Here is a 15,320-nt window from a genome sequence, read left to right on the forward strand (position 1 = left end):
CCTCAGCCTCCAGAATAGCTGGGACTACAAGTGTGGACCACTATGCCCAGTTAATTTTTTGTATTTTTAGTAGAGATGGAATTTCAACATGTTACCCAGGCTGAGAACTGGGCTTAAGTGATCCACCCTCCTCAGGCTTCCAAAGTGCTGGGATTATAGGTGTGAGCCACCACGCCCAGCCTCATTTGGCGTGTTTTCAAAGGCCATCCATGCTTTATGTAGCATGTATCAGAATTTCATTCCTCTTTATGATGGAATAATATTCCATTGTATGGCTGAACCACATTTTGTTTATCCGTTCAGCCATCAATGGACACTTGGGTCATTTCCACCTTTCAGCCACTGTGAGTAGTGCTCCTATGAACTTTTGCATCCAAGTTTTTGCTTAAATACTTGTTTTCAATTATTTTGGGTATAAACCCAGAAGTATAACTGCTGAGTTATATGGTAATTTTGCATGTACCTTTTTGAGGAATCATCCAATGTTTTCCACAGTTTTTTATGCACCGTTTTACATTCTGCCAGCATGTATGAGTGTTCCATTTCTCCACATCCTCACCAACACTTTTTTTCTTTTTCTTTTTCTATTTTTATGATGGCCAACCTAGCGAGTGTGAAGGAGCAGCAGCTTTCAGCTCAGACACTCGTGTTGGGTCATGGGACCTTTCGCATTCTGAGTTTCTGTAAACTGAAGGACAATGCCCACCTTAGAGAGTAGACAGCAGTGTCACACAGGTCACTGTACATAGCATCCCTAGCACAGCGTCCAACATGAGAGGTGCTGTTCACTGGGGCGCTGTTCTACTCTGTTCTCAGGCTGCTAGTAAAGACATACCTGAGATTGGGTCATTTATAAAGGAAAGAGGTTTAATTGACTCACAGTTCCACATGGCTGGGGAGGCCTCACAATCATGGTAGAAGGCAGAGGAGGAGCAAAGTCACGTCTTACATGGTGGCAGGCAAGAGAGTGTGTGCCGGGGAACTCTCCTTTATAAAACCATCAGATCTCATGAGACTTACTATCACGAGAACAGCATGGGAAAGATCTGCTCGCATGACTCAATAACCTCCCACCAGGTCCCTCCTATGACATGTGGGAATTATGGGAGCTACAATTCAAGATGAGATTTGGGTGGGGACACAGCCAAACTATATCAGGTACCAAGGCCACCTCCAGGCACCCTATTACCCGGTGCTTCTCATTCTCACTGTCATGAAGGACAAGGGCTTCTTCCCTCGTTTAGCATAAAATAAAATAAAAACGAATCACCAGAGTATGTATTCTCAGTGGGGGAAATATCATCCCAAGAGGGGAAAAAGTGGTCCCTGGGAGTGGAGCAAAAACATGTTCACATACAGTCCCGAAACAGATATAAAGTCTAACTATAATAAGAAAATTTCATGGGAGGTGGGGCAATTAGGGGAGGAAAAAAAAACTGTAAAAGAACCCTGGAGAAGGGTGGCAATAATGAAAAAGAGGTTGAGAAACAATGAAGTTTAAAACAATTTAAATTTGTTTAATTTTTATTTTATAATTTTTAATAAATTAAAAGCCTGATTTTTTATTATTAGATTTAACAGGCATAAAGTACTGTATTAAATTGCTCTGGAGGTTTCAATTTCTCTATTTATCTCAGTGACTTTCAATTTCTTTATCTCAGACTGGTAATAAACACAGTGGCTTTCAATTTCTCTTATTTATCTCATCAAAGACTAGTAATAAACGGTTTGTGAGCAGGCACCAGTCTGCAGTCCACACCTCAGCAGTGCTGTGCAGAAGCATCACTGTGTCTTCGTCTGTCAGGAATTGTCTCACTTCCTTATGTATCTGTTCATTTGATTGTTGTCTGTCTCTCTTACCTGAATGTCAGCGTCAACACCATATCTAAAACAGTGCCTGCCACACGGTGATATTTGGTACATTACTAGGAAATGAATTGTTGAATGCCTGAGGGAATTAATGAGCAAATGAATGAATGAATGAATGAATGAATGAATGAATGAAAATATCCACTTAAAAATTGTTTTGCTGGCTGGGCATGGTGACTTACACCTGTAATCCAAGCACTTAGGGAGGCCAAGGTGGGCAGATTGCTTGAGCCCAGGAGTTCAACACCAGCTTGGGCAACATGGCAAAACCCCATCTCTACAAAAAGCCAGATGTGGTGGCATGCACCTGTAGTCTCAGCTACTCAGGAGGCTAAGGTAGGAGGGTCATCAGAGCCTGGGAGGTCAAGACTGCAGTGAGCCGTGATCATGCCACTGCACTCCAGCCTAGGCAACAGAGTGAGACCTTGTCTCAAAAAATGATAATAATTACAATAATTTTACTGAGTCAGGCACTGGAGGCTACTTTTACTTAAAACCCAAGAAAACCAATCAACCAAAAATGGTAGCAGTTCTCTGCCTTTGACAGAGACTCAAAATAGCAATGTCTTCAACAAGAAAGAAGGGTATTTCTCTCTCACCTAAAAGTCCTAACTAATGTGGCTGTTCTAGTCTGCAAATATGATGGGGGTCCAAGCTCCTTATGTCTTGTTGCTCAGCTGCATGATCCAAGATGGCCCCATTCCGTGGAGAAAGAGAAGCCACCCCTGCCCTTCAAAATTTACTCCTATCCCCTTGCCTAGAACTCATCATGTGGCCACATTTAGCCATAGGGAAGCTGGGAATTGTAGTTTTTATTCTGATCAGCCATGTGCCCAGCTTAGAAACAGATTTTATTAATATGAGAGAGAAGGGGTGAATCAATATTAGGGGACCCTCCAGGAGACCTGCCACCATCACCTTAAGAGGAAGTTTTTTTCATCTCATCCTTGCCTTCCCTCACTGGGCATTGTATCAGCCAGAAGGAAGAAAGAGGTCAGTGTTTCACATTCCAGCACCAAGCCAGGTCTGTTTGTCAAAACCCTCCAGAGACCACATCTTGTGGCACAAGACTTCTGGGGCCACGTGCCCCCTTCTTCCTGGGTCCTCTCTGGCACAGGATGGATTTCTCACTGCAGGCACTCTCTGGCTGCCCTCATGCTGTAGTTTGTTCAGCTGTCCATTCTTCAGCTGACCCTGGGTCACAAAATGAAAATAAACAAGAGACTATTTTGGAGAAGGCATGCCAAGGGACAAGACGATGGCCTGTTTGTTTCCAAACCTGCCCTGAGTCATCATTCAGAAGGCTGATGCAAAAGAAAAGAGAAATCAAAAGAGAAAACACTGCAGCCAGGAGTCTTTTGAGACAGGTGGCTTCCTAAGCCTTTGCAAGTAGGGTCACCATGGTAACCAGAACCAGACAGATGACCTGAATGGAATAGACTGACCTAGACCTTCTGCTAAATGTGTCTAGGCAGGACATTGAGGACAGAGTGGGATTCCCAGCCTGAAGTTTAAGATGTGCTATAGTCAACAAAAATTATACATTTTCAGATAACTAGAAGAGTATAATTGGATTGTTTATAACACGAAGGATAAATGCTTGAGGTGATGGATACCCCATTTACCCTGATGTGATTATTACACATTGCATGTCTCTATCAAAATAGCGCATGTAACCCATAAATATATACACCTACTATGTACCCACAAAAATTAAAAATGTTTAAATTTTTAAAAAGTTTTAATGTAACAAATGAACCAAATTGTATATTGAGCCACTGGCACAACCACATAGAGAGGAACTATCTTAAGTGACTTTATTTACACATATTTTTATTCTTTTCCTTTTTCTTTCTTCCTTCCTGATGTTTCCAGCTTTTTTATCCTTTCCTTTCTATGAGAAGAATTTCCTGTACCCATTCTTTCTGGGTAGAGCTGCTGTAACAGATTCTCTTGGTTTTCCTTCATTTGAGAATGTGTTGATTTTCCCTTCATTCCTGAAGGATATTGTGTCTGGATATAGCATTCTGAGTTGATGTTTCTTTTCCTTAAGCCCTTGAAAAATGTTGTGCCATTTTCTTCTGGCCTCCATGGTTCCTGATGAGAAATCTGCTGTCATTCCTATTCTTTCTCCCTTATTCTGACACATTTTGTTTGATTAATAAATGAATGAATAAAAGAATTAATCTGAGCTCCACAGCCTACCAGCTCTATGACTTGGGAAGAGCTCCATTCCTAAGCCTCAGTTTCTCTGTATAGAACATAGGATTGGCAATTACATACCTTCCTCTCAGGATCGATGTGAGGATTAAGTGCAGTTGTATACAAAGTGAAGTGCCTAATACAGTGCTTGGTGCATAAAGCACTCAATAATCTCAGTGGAATGAATAAATGAATGCATGCATGAATTAATGAACTAATTAATGACCTCGGTGTCTTTGTGTAGAGAAGTCATGTGCTGCCATGGAAAGGCCCTGAGCTGGGAAGCAGGAGACAGGCTCAAGGCCTTCTCTGCTGCCAAGACCAAAGCACAGGAACAGCACTGTTTGCATTCCCTCTTTGTGCCTCAGTCTCCCCATTTGGACCATAAAGAATTTGTCATGGACTGTTGGTTCTCAATTCTCAGTGTGCACTAGAATCTCCCAGAAAGGTTTGTTGTTGTTGTTGTTGTTGTTGTTGTTTTCATATACTGATGCCTGGCCCAACTCCAGACTAACTCAAATCAGACTCTGTGTGGGAAGGGTCCTCAGACTGTTTTTTGTTTTGTTTTGTTTTTTGTTTCAAGTTCTTTGGGAGATTCTGATGCAGAGCAAGAGTTGAGATCCTATGGTCCTGATGGATCCATCATCTTGGATAATTGTAGAGGTGTTGTGGTTCGTTTATTGTCCTCTTATCTTCTCCTGCCTTACCCCTGGGAAGCAAGTTTCCTGGAGTCCATTGTGCTTATTTCAGCCACTTTATAAAAAGTAGCCTTGGACTCTAAAAGCTTCTTGTTTGATGTAGGTCACCGCTCATTTGAGTAGCCATTTGTGTTCTAACCAGCAACTAATGTGAATGTTTAGAGATGTGCCTGGAGTTGTGCCAGTCGCTGCTTTCAAACCTCTGACAGCAGTCCATGCCCCTTCAGCAGATGCAAACCACCTTCCAGGCTTCCAGGTCCTGAAGCATCCAGCCCCAACTTTCTCATCTGACCTCACCTCATAAAAGAAGTCCATTGGTTCAGTCCAGTTGCTACCAAAATCCCAGATGGCATTTGGTAGAAACTGACATGCAAAGTAACTAAAAGCCAAAACAACCTTGAAAAAGAACAAAGTTGCAGAACTTATACTACCTGATTTCAAAACTCACCATAAGCCAGGCGCAGTGGCTCACGCCTGTAATCCCAGCACTTTGGGAGGCTGAGGCTGGCAGATCACCTGAGGTCAGGAGTTGAAGACAGCCTGGCCAACGTGGTAAAACCCCATCTCTACTAAAAAAATACAATTAGCTGGGCGTAGTGGTGGGTACCTGTAATCCCAGCTACTTGGGAGGCTGAGGCAGGACAATCACTTGAACCCAGGAGGCAGAGGTTGCCGTGAGCCGAGATGGCGCCACGAGCCGAGATGGCGCCACTGCACTCTAGCCTGGGTGAGAAGAACGAGATTCTGTTTCAAAAAAAAAAAAAAAAAAACTCACCATAAAGCTTCAGTAATAAGGATAGGATGGAATTGGTATTAGATAGATAAATCAGTGAAACAGAATAAAGTCCAGTTATGGTCTTTAAGTCTCATTTATGGTCAGTTTATCTTTGGCAATGGTGCCAAGTAATTCAGTGGGGGAGGAAATGAATACCCCCCTCTCCATGATGTGTTTATTTCATATTTCATCCCTGTATCAAAACATCTCATGTACCCCAGAAATATATACACCTACTGTCTACCCACAAAAATTTTAAAAAATAATAGAATAATTCAGTGGGGGAAAGGATAGACTTTTTATAGTGGTCCTAGAACAACTTGTGTGTGTGTGTATGCACATATATATATGAAAAGATGAATTTAAGCCCTTATTCCACACTATACGCAAAGATTAACTTAAATTGGATCATAGACTGAAATATAAGAACTAATACTATGAAATTTCTAGAAGAAAACACAAGAGCAGATCTTTGTGACCTTGAGTTAGGCAACAAAAGCAAAATCCATCAAAGAAAAGAATCTTTTGCTCTTCAAAAGACACCATTAAGAAAAAGACAAGCCACAAACTGGGAGATAATATTCACAAATCATGTATCTGATCAAGGACTTGTGTCCAAAGTATATAAAGAACTCTTATAACAGTAATAAGAGGGCAAACCTAATTTTTTTTTTTTTTTGAAATGGAGTCTCGCTCTGTTGCCCAGGCTGGAGTGCAGTGGCGAGATCTCTGCTCACTGCAAGCTCCGTATCCCGGGTTCACGCCATTCTTCTGCCTCAGCCTCCCGGGTAGCTGGGACTACAGGCGCCCGCCACCACACCCGGCTAATTTTTTGTATTTTTAGTAGAGACGGGGTTTCACCGTGTTAGCCAGGATGGTCTCCATCTCCTGACCTTGTGATCCACCCGCCTCGGCCTCCCAAAGTGCTGGGATTACAGGCATGAGCTACCACGCCTGGCCCTAATTTTTAAAAAAGATTTGACTAGAATTTGATGGGAAAAAGATTTGAGTAGATATTTCATCCAAAAGATATGTGAATAGCTAAAAAGCACATGAAAAATGCCCAACACCATTAGTCATGTCACTGGAGAAATGTACTTAAAACCACAGTGAGATACAACCACATACTTCCTAGAGTGGCTGTAATCAAGAAGACTGAAGTGACCAAGTGCCGGAGAATCTAGAACCCTTATGCATTACCAGTCAGAGTGTAAAATGGCACAGCCACTTTGGAAAACAGTTTGGCCATTTCTTTTAAAAGGTAAACATAAGCTTACACACAACTCCATAATTCTACTCTTAGGGATTTACCCAAGAGAAATGAAAATATATATCCATACAAAGACTTGTATGTGAATGCTTATATTGCATTATCCATAATGGCCCAATATTGGATGTTGCACATCTATGCCATTGTGCATTGTTGTTTGATGGGTACATAGTTCCAATTTTACAAGATGAAAAATGTTCTGAACATGAATGATGATGATGAGTATCCCATAATGTGGATGTAGTTAATGCCACTGAACTGTACACTTTAAAATGGTGAAGATGGTAAATTTTATGTTGTATATATACCACAATTTTTTAAACAAATACTTTTTGTTTTTATTTACTGTTTTCTAGAGACAGGGTCTTGCCCTGATGTGCAGGCTGGAGTGCAGTGGTGAGACTGTAGTTTACTGCAGCCTCAAACTCCTAGGTTCAAGCAATCTCCCCACCTCAGCCTCCCAAGTAGCTGGAACTACAGGCATGCACCACCACATCTGGCAATTTTATTTTATTTATTTATTTATTTATTTATTTTTTCCAAGATGGAGTCTTGCTCTGTTACCCAGAGCTGGAGTGCAATGGCACAATCTCAGCTCACTGCAACCTCCGCCTCCCGAGTTCAAGCAGTTCTCCTGCCTCAGCCTCCTGAGTAGCTGGGATTACAGGCGCCCACCACCATGCCTGGCTAATTTTTGTATTTTTAGTAGAGACAGAATTTCACCATGTTGGCCAGGTTGGTCTTGAACTCCTGACCTCCTGATCCTCCCGCCTCGGCCTCTCAAAGTGCTGGCATTACAGACGTGAGCCCCTGTGCCCAGCCAATTTTTTAAATTTTTTGTAGAGACAACATCTCACTATGTTGACCAGACTATTAGAGAGGCCATAATCAAGAAGATTGAAACTACCATGTGCTGGAGAATCTAGAACTCTCATGCATTCCTAGTGAGAATGCAAATGGCACAGCCACTTTGGAAAACAGTTTGGCCATTTCTTTAAAAAGTGAAACACTTAAATGACCAAATTCCTGGGCTCAAGCGATCCTCCCACCTCAGCCTCCCAAAGCATTGGAATTACAGAGAAATTTGAGGCCACCACACACCTGGCCTCAAATTTTTTAAAAACATAATTATTAAGGACCAGGATCCGGGTAGTGGGCACTATCTCACTTATTTCTCACCACAGTCCTTTGAAAAGGACACCATTTATTTTCCTCATCTATCCGGGAAACTGAGGTTCAGAGAAATTTAGTAACCAAAGTCACAGGTTCCATCGCAGACTGTTAGATCTCAAAGACCCCACCTGTCCGTGGCACCCTCCTCCTACATGTTCCTCTCCGACTGTAAGAAACCTAATCTGGCTCTTGGGTCTGGGCCACCAACATGCCATCCGGACAGAGAAAGACCCAGAGACTTAGGGGCCACGTGAGCCACAAGGACAGTCTCATCAGCAAGCACTTGGAAGCACCCAGGAGGCCGTGGTGATGCTGGTGGCAGGCATTGCCGGAGGATCAGTGTCAACAAGTATTACCCAGGTTGCTTTGGGAAGGCTGCTGTGAGGCATTACTACTGGGAACCAGAGCTTCTGCCCAGCTGCCACCCTTGAAGCCACATGGAGGGAGGTTCATGAAAACTGCTTTAAAAAAAAAAAAAAGGAAGAAAGAAAGAAAAGAAACCTAACCTATACCCCTGTTCCTCCTTCCTACAGGCACGACAGGGTTCTATCAAGGAGGAAATGGACTGGGCAACGCAGCCGGATTTGGGAGTGTACACCAGGTAGACGGCTCCCTCCCGATTCTTTCCTTAGTTCTTTCTGGAAATATTCCCTTTACATCAAGGCACCCAAGAGCCCATGACACACACAATCCCCATTGGGAACCTGCCTCTTATTCCCCGGGTTTGGAGACTACAGGAGCTAGATTGTGCAAAAGGCCGCTGGAAGGACACAGCATACAGGCAGATACGTAGGAATCGTTGGAAGATTCCTGAGATGTCATGGAGATCTACAAGTATGCTCCATCTTGACCTGGGCCCAAGACACCCATTGACTGCTGAATCTGGTATATATCAATACAAATGGGTGGGTCTTTCACCAGACCATGGGCTTCTCAAGGGGGACCGTATGTCTTGCTTACCTCTGCATCCCCAGTGGTGAGAGCCCAGCGCACAATGGGGGCTTTATAAATACTTGTTAAATCAAGCAAAGTCAACTCTATGTAGGTGAATGTTGGCTAGTACTTTGATTCTCTTGGTGTCACTTACAAAGTGAATTAAGAATTCACATCAGCTAAAGGTGTGCAGTAACTCTGCTGTGTATACACCTTCCATGTAAACCTAAAATTATTTCAAAACAAAAGGTTCACTTGCTTTCAGGCTACCATTAAAACAGAACCACCCTGGGGTAGATGGGCTTTAGGAATATTTAACATATTTAGGTCTGAGGACCACACAATTTCTTTCCAGTGAGAATCTAGATAATTTAAAACTTAGCAAATGTAAAAATTGTTTCATGTATTTTTGCATTATTTCTAATGTACTATGTACATAGATAAAATACTTGTAAATAAAACAGTACTTTTTAAGATGTGGTTCCTAACCCTCCATTTCATCATTAAATCTGTGTTTTTCAAAAACACTGACCACCCCTGCCCCACCCCCAGGAACTCTGACTCCTAGCTCTGGGGTGGAGCCCAGGAAACAGAACATTCTGTGAGTTCCATGCAGAGTTGAGATGCACTGGTTTGGTGATAGTGGAGCAGGATATTTGAAACAATGACTGTTGGAGAATTGGAATCCCTGGTCTACTTAAACAAAGCTTGATCAAAGGTGATTGGCAGCTATTGAATTGATCTCCATGACTCCCTCATAGAATATTCTAGACCCCTAATGCTGTGTAGGTGCTGCTGTATTTGCACCTCCTCCCCATGTATTTGCACCTCCTCCCCATGAACATAAAATGTCACCTCGTCCCCTGGGTTTGTGTGTGTGTCGTGTGGGTATGGGTGTGGTCTTCTCGGTTTGTGTGTGTGTCATGCGGGGGGTGGGTGTGTGTGTGGTCCTAATTGTTAATGCATTTGTTTATTAATTTAACCAGTAGTATTTGTTGAGTTACTACGTATACCAGGCACTGTTTCAGGTGCAGAGGATACAACAGTGACCAGGATAGGTGCCATCAGGGCCACGTCTATATCCCTTAGGATGGCCTGCGGACCTCCAGGTGCCAGCATCTGCATGCCTGGGCCCGAGGGGCTTTTCTAGAACCAGTGCATGGGGCAGGCAGGAAGTGCCTGGGAATTAAAGCCCCCTGGGAGCAGCTCTCAAAGACTGACAAGTTGATGTATAAACCCCTCCACTCCCTTGACCTGTGGGAGAGGCAGTTCTGAGATGTGGATTTTAGACCATCTCAGCTTTTCCTCATAGGGCTCATCTCTGGTCACCACCACAGAAGCACCTGTGCAGGCTGCTGTCCCGCATCTGCTGTCTCACTTCCCCGCTCCCCTGCTGGTGTCTTCTTCACCTTCCAAACAGTCGCCTTGCACTGGAATCCTTGCCCCAGGATCTGCTTCTGGGAAACCAAAATGAAGACAGTTCCTGCCCACAGAGAGCTTTTATTCGAATGGATTCTAATGTTTGTTTCTGATGGCACAGAAGTTTTAGGAAACCGTTTTGATCTGACAGAGCAGCCAGGCTGACCAACGACCCGAGCCCAGAAAGGCTTCCTCACGCATGTCCTTGGTTTGTTTTTCTCTTCCCAGGACTATCCTTCCTACCCTGGCTTCCCCCAGAGCCAGTACCCCCAGTATTACGGCTCATCCTACAACCCTCCCTACGTCCCGGCCAGCAGCATCTGCCCTTCGCCCCTGTCCACGTCCACCTACGTCCTCCAGGAGGCATCTCACAACGTCCCCAACCAGAGTTCCGAGTCACTTGCCGGTAGGTGCAGGCACTGGTGGGGCCATTCATGGTTGTGGCCTGAGAGCTTCTATGAGGGAGGGACCTGGACATGGGGCCTGGTTGTAACAAACAGGTTACCCAAGGGTCATTCATGGTTGTGGCCTGACAGCTTCTATGAAGGAGGGACCCAGACATGGGTCCTCGTTGTAACAAACAGGTTACCCAAGGGTCATTCATGGATGTGGCCTGACAGCTTCTATGAAGGAGGGACCCGGATATGGGTCCTGGTTGTAACAAACAGGCTACCCAAGGGCTAAATCCATCTCTCAGACATGTTTTGTTGGCCTGTTTGTGCGTGTGTTTAATTGCATTTGTGTTTAAAAGTCAGAAAATTTTATTAATACCTAAAAATTCTATTTTCTGGCTTCTTTTGAAAGAAGATCTGGCCATAGTAGCCACATTCCCAAGGAACATCACTTGGTTAAAACTAAGTGTGTCTGCTCTTTTTAGAAAGGACACACCCAATTCCACATCTAGCCAGCTTACCCCATGTTCATTACTGCCTGACCCATGTAGGCCTTGGAGTTGATGAGCCTGGTAGTATTTATAATATTACTGGCCAGGTGCAGTGGCTCACACATGTAATCCCAGCACTTTGGGAGGCAGAGGTGGGTGGATCACCTGAGGTAAGGAGTTCGAGACCAGCCTGACCAACATGGTAAAACCCTGTCTCTACTAAAAATACAAAAATTAGCCTGAGTGGTGGCAGACACCTATAATCCCAGCTATTAGGGAGGCTGAGGTAGGAGAATCACTTGAACCTGGGAGGCAGAGGTTGCAGTGAGCCAAGACCGCACCATTGCACTCCAGCTTGGGCAACAAGAGTGAAACTCCATCTCAAAAAATTAAATAAATAATAAAATATTACCCATCTGGTTCGTGCTAAGCATATACCTGTGTGATCTTCTCTAATCACTGACTTATATATTTATTCAGCAAATATTTGTTAAGCACCTGCTGCATTTCAGGCCCTCCCTTTAGTTTGGGAAATAAAGTGCAATGTAGAGTTAAGCTTTGCAGACAGGAATCGAATAATCATACAAATACCTCGTTAAAAACTGCGATAAGGAGAGGCATAATCCTCACAAAAACAGGTTGATATTATCCCCACCCTTTTTCTAGATAAGAACAATGAAGATGAGAATGATAAGGAGCTTGCTAGTCATTGGCGGAGCTGGGATCCAAACCCCAGTTTGTTGGCCTCCATAACCAGCACTCCTGCTATGCACTGGCCGTACACAGCCAGGAATAGGTTATCTAAAACTCATTTGAGAACAGAAGGGCAGAGGCCTTCAAATATTGATTCTTTGTCTAAGAGGGGTTCAAGTATAGCAACTCAGGGTCCTCAAGAATTACAGAATCCTTCAAAACATCCTGAAGCATGTTCATTTTTTTTCTTTCAACTTTTATTTTAGGTTCGGGGGTACACATGCAGGTTTGTTACATGGGCAAATTGCATGTCACGGAGGTTTAGTGTACAGATAATTCTGTCATCCAGGTAATCAGCATAGTACCCACTAGGTAGTTTTCCAGTCCTCACCTTCCTTCCATCCTCCACCCTCAAGTAGGTCCTTGGGTCTATTGTTCCCTTCTTTGTATCCGTGCGTACTCAATGTTTAGCTCCCACTTATAAGTAAAAACATGTGGTATTTGGTTTTCTGTTCCTGTATTCATTCACTTAGGATAATGATCTCCAGCCCTAACCATGTTGCTTCAAAGGACATGATCTTATTTTTTATGGCTGCGTAGTATTCCATGGTTTATATATATCACATTTTCTTTATCCAGTTCACCATTGATGGGCACCTAGGTTGATTCCATGTCTTTGCTATTGTGAATAGTGCTGCAATGAACATATACATTCATGTGTCTTTATGGTAGAAAAATTTATATTCCTTTGGATATATACCCAGTAGTGGGATTGCTGGGTCAAATGGTAGTTTCATTTTAAGTTCCTTGAGAAATCTTCAGGCTGCTTTCCACAGTGGCTGAACTAATTTACATTCCCATGAACAATGTATAAGCATTCTCTTTTCTCTGTAACCTTGCCAGCATCTGTTATTTTGTGACTTTTTAATGATAGCCATTCTGATTGGTATGAGATGGTATATCATTGTGGTTTCGATTTGCATTTCCCTAATGACTAGTGATATTATTTTTTCATATGCTTGTTGGCTGCATGTATGTTTTCTTTTGAGAAGTGTCTGTTCATGTCCTTTGCCCATTTAATAGAGTTGTCCTTAAGGATGTTTGTTTCTGATGGCACAATAGTTTTAGGAAACCCTTTTGATTAGCCAAGATTTTTTGGCTTCAAAAGATATAGAAAATCCAATTCAAACTAGTTTAAGAAAAAACAAATGAATTTTTAGGCATTTCTAACCAAGATGTTCAAGGGTTTAGGGCTAGGTCTAGGTGTTCCAATGATAAAGTTGAGACTTTGTCTCTCTCTTCCTTCTGGCTCTGAATTTTCCTGGGTTCATTTCATTCTCAGCCAAGCTTCTCCCGTATGGTGGCAAAGATGGCCACCAATTACCAAGAGCTCAATCCTGTCTGCTAATCCACCCCAGCAAACATAATTCCTCCTTCTTAGCCATTCCTGCAAAAGTCCCAAGTAAAGCTCCCATTGGCCCAGCTTATATCACATGCTCATCCCCAGACCAATCTCTGTGGTCAGTGGAATGGAATGCTGGATGAAGCAGCAGACTTTGGGCTCATGCCTATGGCTGGAGCTAGAGTTGGGGTCAGTCTCACCTCAACCACCAGGGACTGAGAGTGAGGAAGAGGTGATCACCTCAAAAAACCAAGAGCACTGTAACTACAAGAAGACAGAAGAGGCACTGGATGAGTAAAAACAATAAATGTCCACAACCTTGATATCGATCCCACCTGTGCTAAGAGCAACATGTGACAGAGTCCATGTCCTGACCCCTCTGTGGTCACAAAACTTGGTGTGTAACATCCCTATGCAACTAACGCACCAGCCTATGGATTCATTCATTCATTCCCCAGACCTGCTATGCACATCTTCTCTTTTACAAGATGGTTTTGGCTTATCAACATTAAATAACATGGCGGCAATACATTAGAATGTCAGTAGGTATCACTGAGTTTTGTTCCTTTGTCTTCTTTTCTGAAACCTGCTGATGTTTGTAGGGCTTTGCAGAAGCTAAGCTAGCACGATGGTGTGGAGACAGTCATCAACAAATATTAATTGGTTGATTGTTAGAAAAGGAACAATAGGGAAGACCCACCTGTTTTGTTCCTGGGGTTCTTGGTGTGGCTACTGATTTTAGCCCTTAAATTTTCCATCACTGGGAGTGAGTGGGTTATCCTTGGTTTGATGACAAATGGAGACAATATGGCAAAGCATGTTAAATAAAGTCAACTTTTGGCCGGGCGCGGTGGCTCACGCCTGTAATCCCAGCACTTTGGGAGGCCGAGGCGGGCGGATCACAAGGTCAGGAGATCGAGACCACGGTGAAACCCCGTCTCTACTAAAAATACAAAAAAAATTAGCCAGGCGCGGTTGTGGGCGCCTGTAGTCCCAGCTACTCGGGAGGCTGAGGCAGGAGAATGGCGTAAACCCGGGAGGCGGAGCTTGCAGTGAGCCGAGATCGCGCCACTGCACTCCAGCCTGGGCAACAGAGCGAGACTCCGTCTCAAAAAATAAATAAATAAATAAATAAAAATAAAGTCAACTTTTTAAAAGGTTTAGAGCTTCAACATTGATTTTGGTCATTGTGATCCCATCCCAGAATATTTAATGATGCATAGTACCTATTTAATAACTTTCTTTGAAGAGTTTGAAGTTTAACAAAGTTTTTCTCTGTCATGATCTCAAATTATCTTTGGCCATCCCGATTTTCAGAATGTGGTTTTTCCAATCTCATTTCAACAAAGGAGAAAAAAAAACAAAACACTGATGAGAAATTAGGGCAGAGAGGAACTATAAGCAGGAAATCATCAAGTAGATGCCACAATCCATCGATAATTCAATGGTGAACTGAATGGCAAACGAAAAACTTACTTCCCCAGAATTTGAGTTTTGTGGGAAGGTTCTCTTTATTCCCATCAGGAGTGAACATAAAGGCTCCTTGTGTCTCTCTGAAATTTTTCTGTCTTGTTTCCCCCTGTTCTTACTTTATCCCTTGATCTAAGGTTCAACAATAAGTGGTTGAGATGGTTTTTACTGTGTGTCTAACAAGCTGACATAAAATCTAATGACATAAATAATGGTCAGCTGTAGCTGAGGAATTCTGCCTCTTTTTCCTAGTGTTCACTGTAAAGGAAGGGAATTTAAGCATATGTGTGTATGCATGCGCGCACGCACACATATTCATGCACTCTTTTTTAATTTCCCATAAAAACTCTACTTTTGAAATTATCCAGGATATCCTTGAGTGGTTGGTTCCAAACTCCAGAGGCTCTAGAGGTTTACTGACAGATCACACTCACTCTGTGCACTGCCTGGATATAGTATTTTGGTGCTCCCACCACTCACATTCCCCACCCACCCCATCCCCGCCCCAGGACACTCTGCATTGACATGCATTA

General features: G+C 43.1%; 1 protein-coding gene across 4 annotated transcripts in view; it reads left to right on the forward strand.

The window, feature by feature from the left end:
* The window catches only part of EYA2 (EYA transcriptional coactivator and phosphatase 2), a 299,580-nt gene that overhangs the window by 172,529 nt on the left and 111,731 nt on the right, over positions 1-15,320 (forward strand). For all 4 annotated transcript variants that reach the window (XM_015148889.3, XM_015148890.3, XM_077951904.1 and 1 more), the window contains 2 exons: positions 8,521-8,588; positions 10,568-10,745. In XM_015148889.3, the coding sequence (XP_015004375.1) occupies positions 8,521-8,588; positions 10,568-10,745 (246 nt within the window). The remainder of the gene's footprint in view (positions 1-8,520; positions 8,589-10,567; positions 10,746-15,320) is intronic.

Source organism: Macaca mulatta, chromosome 10 (assembly GCF_049350105.2).
Source record: "Macaca mulatta isolate MMU2019108-1 chromosome 10, T2T-MMU8v2.0, whole genome shotgun sequence".
NCBI lineage: Eukaryota > Metazoa > Chordata > Mammalia > Primates > Cercopithecidae > Macaca > Macaca mulatta.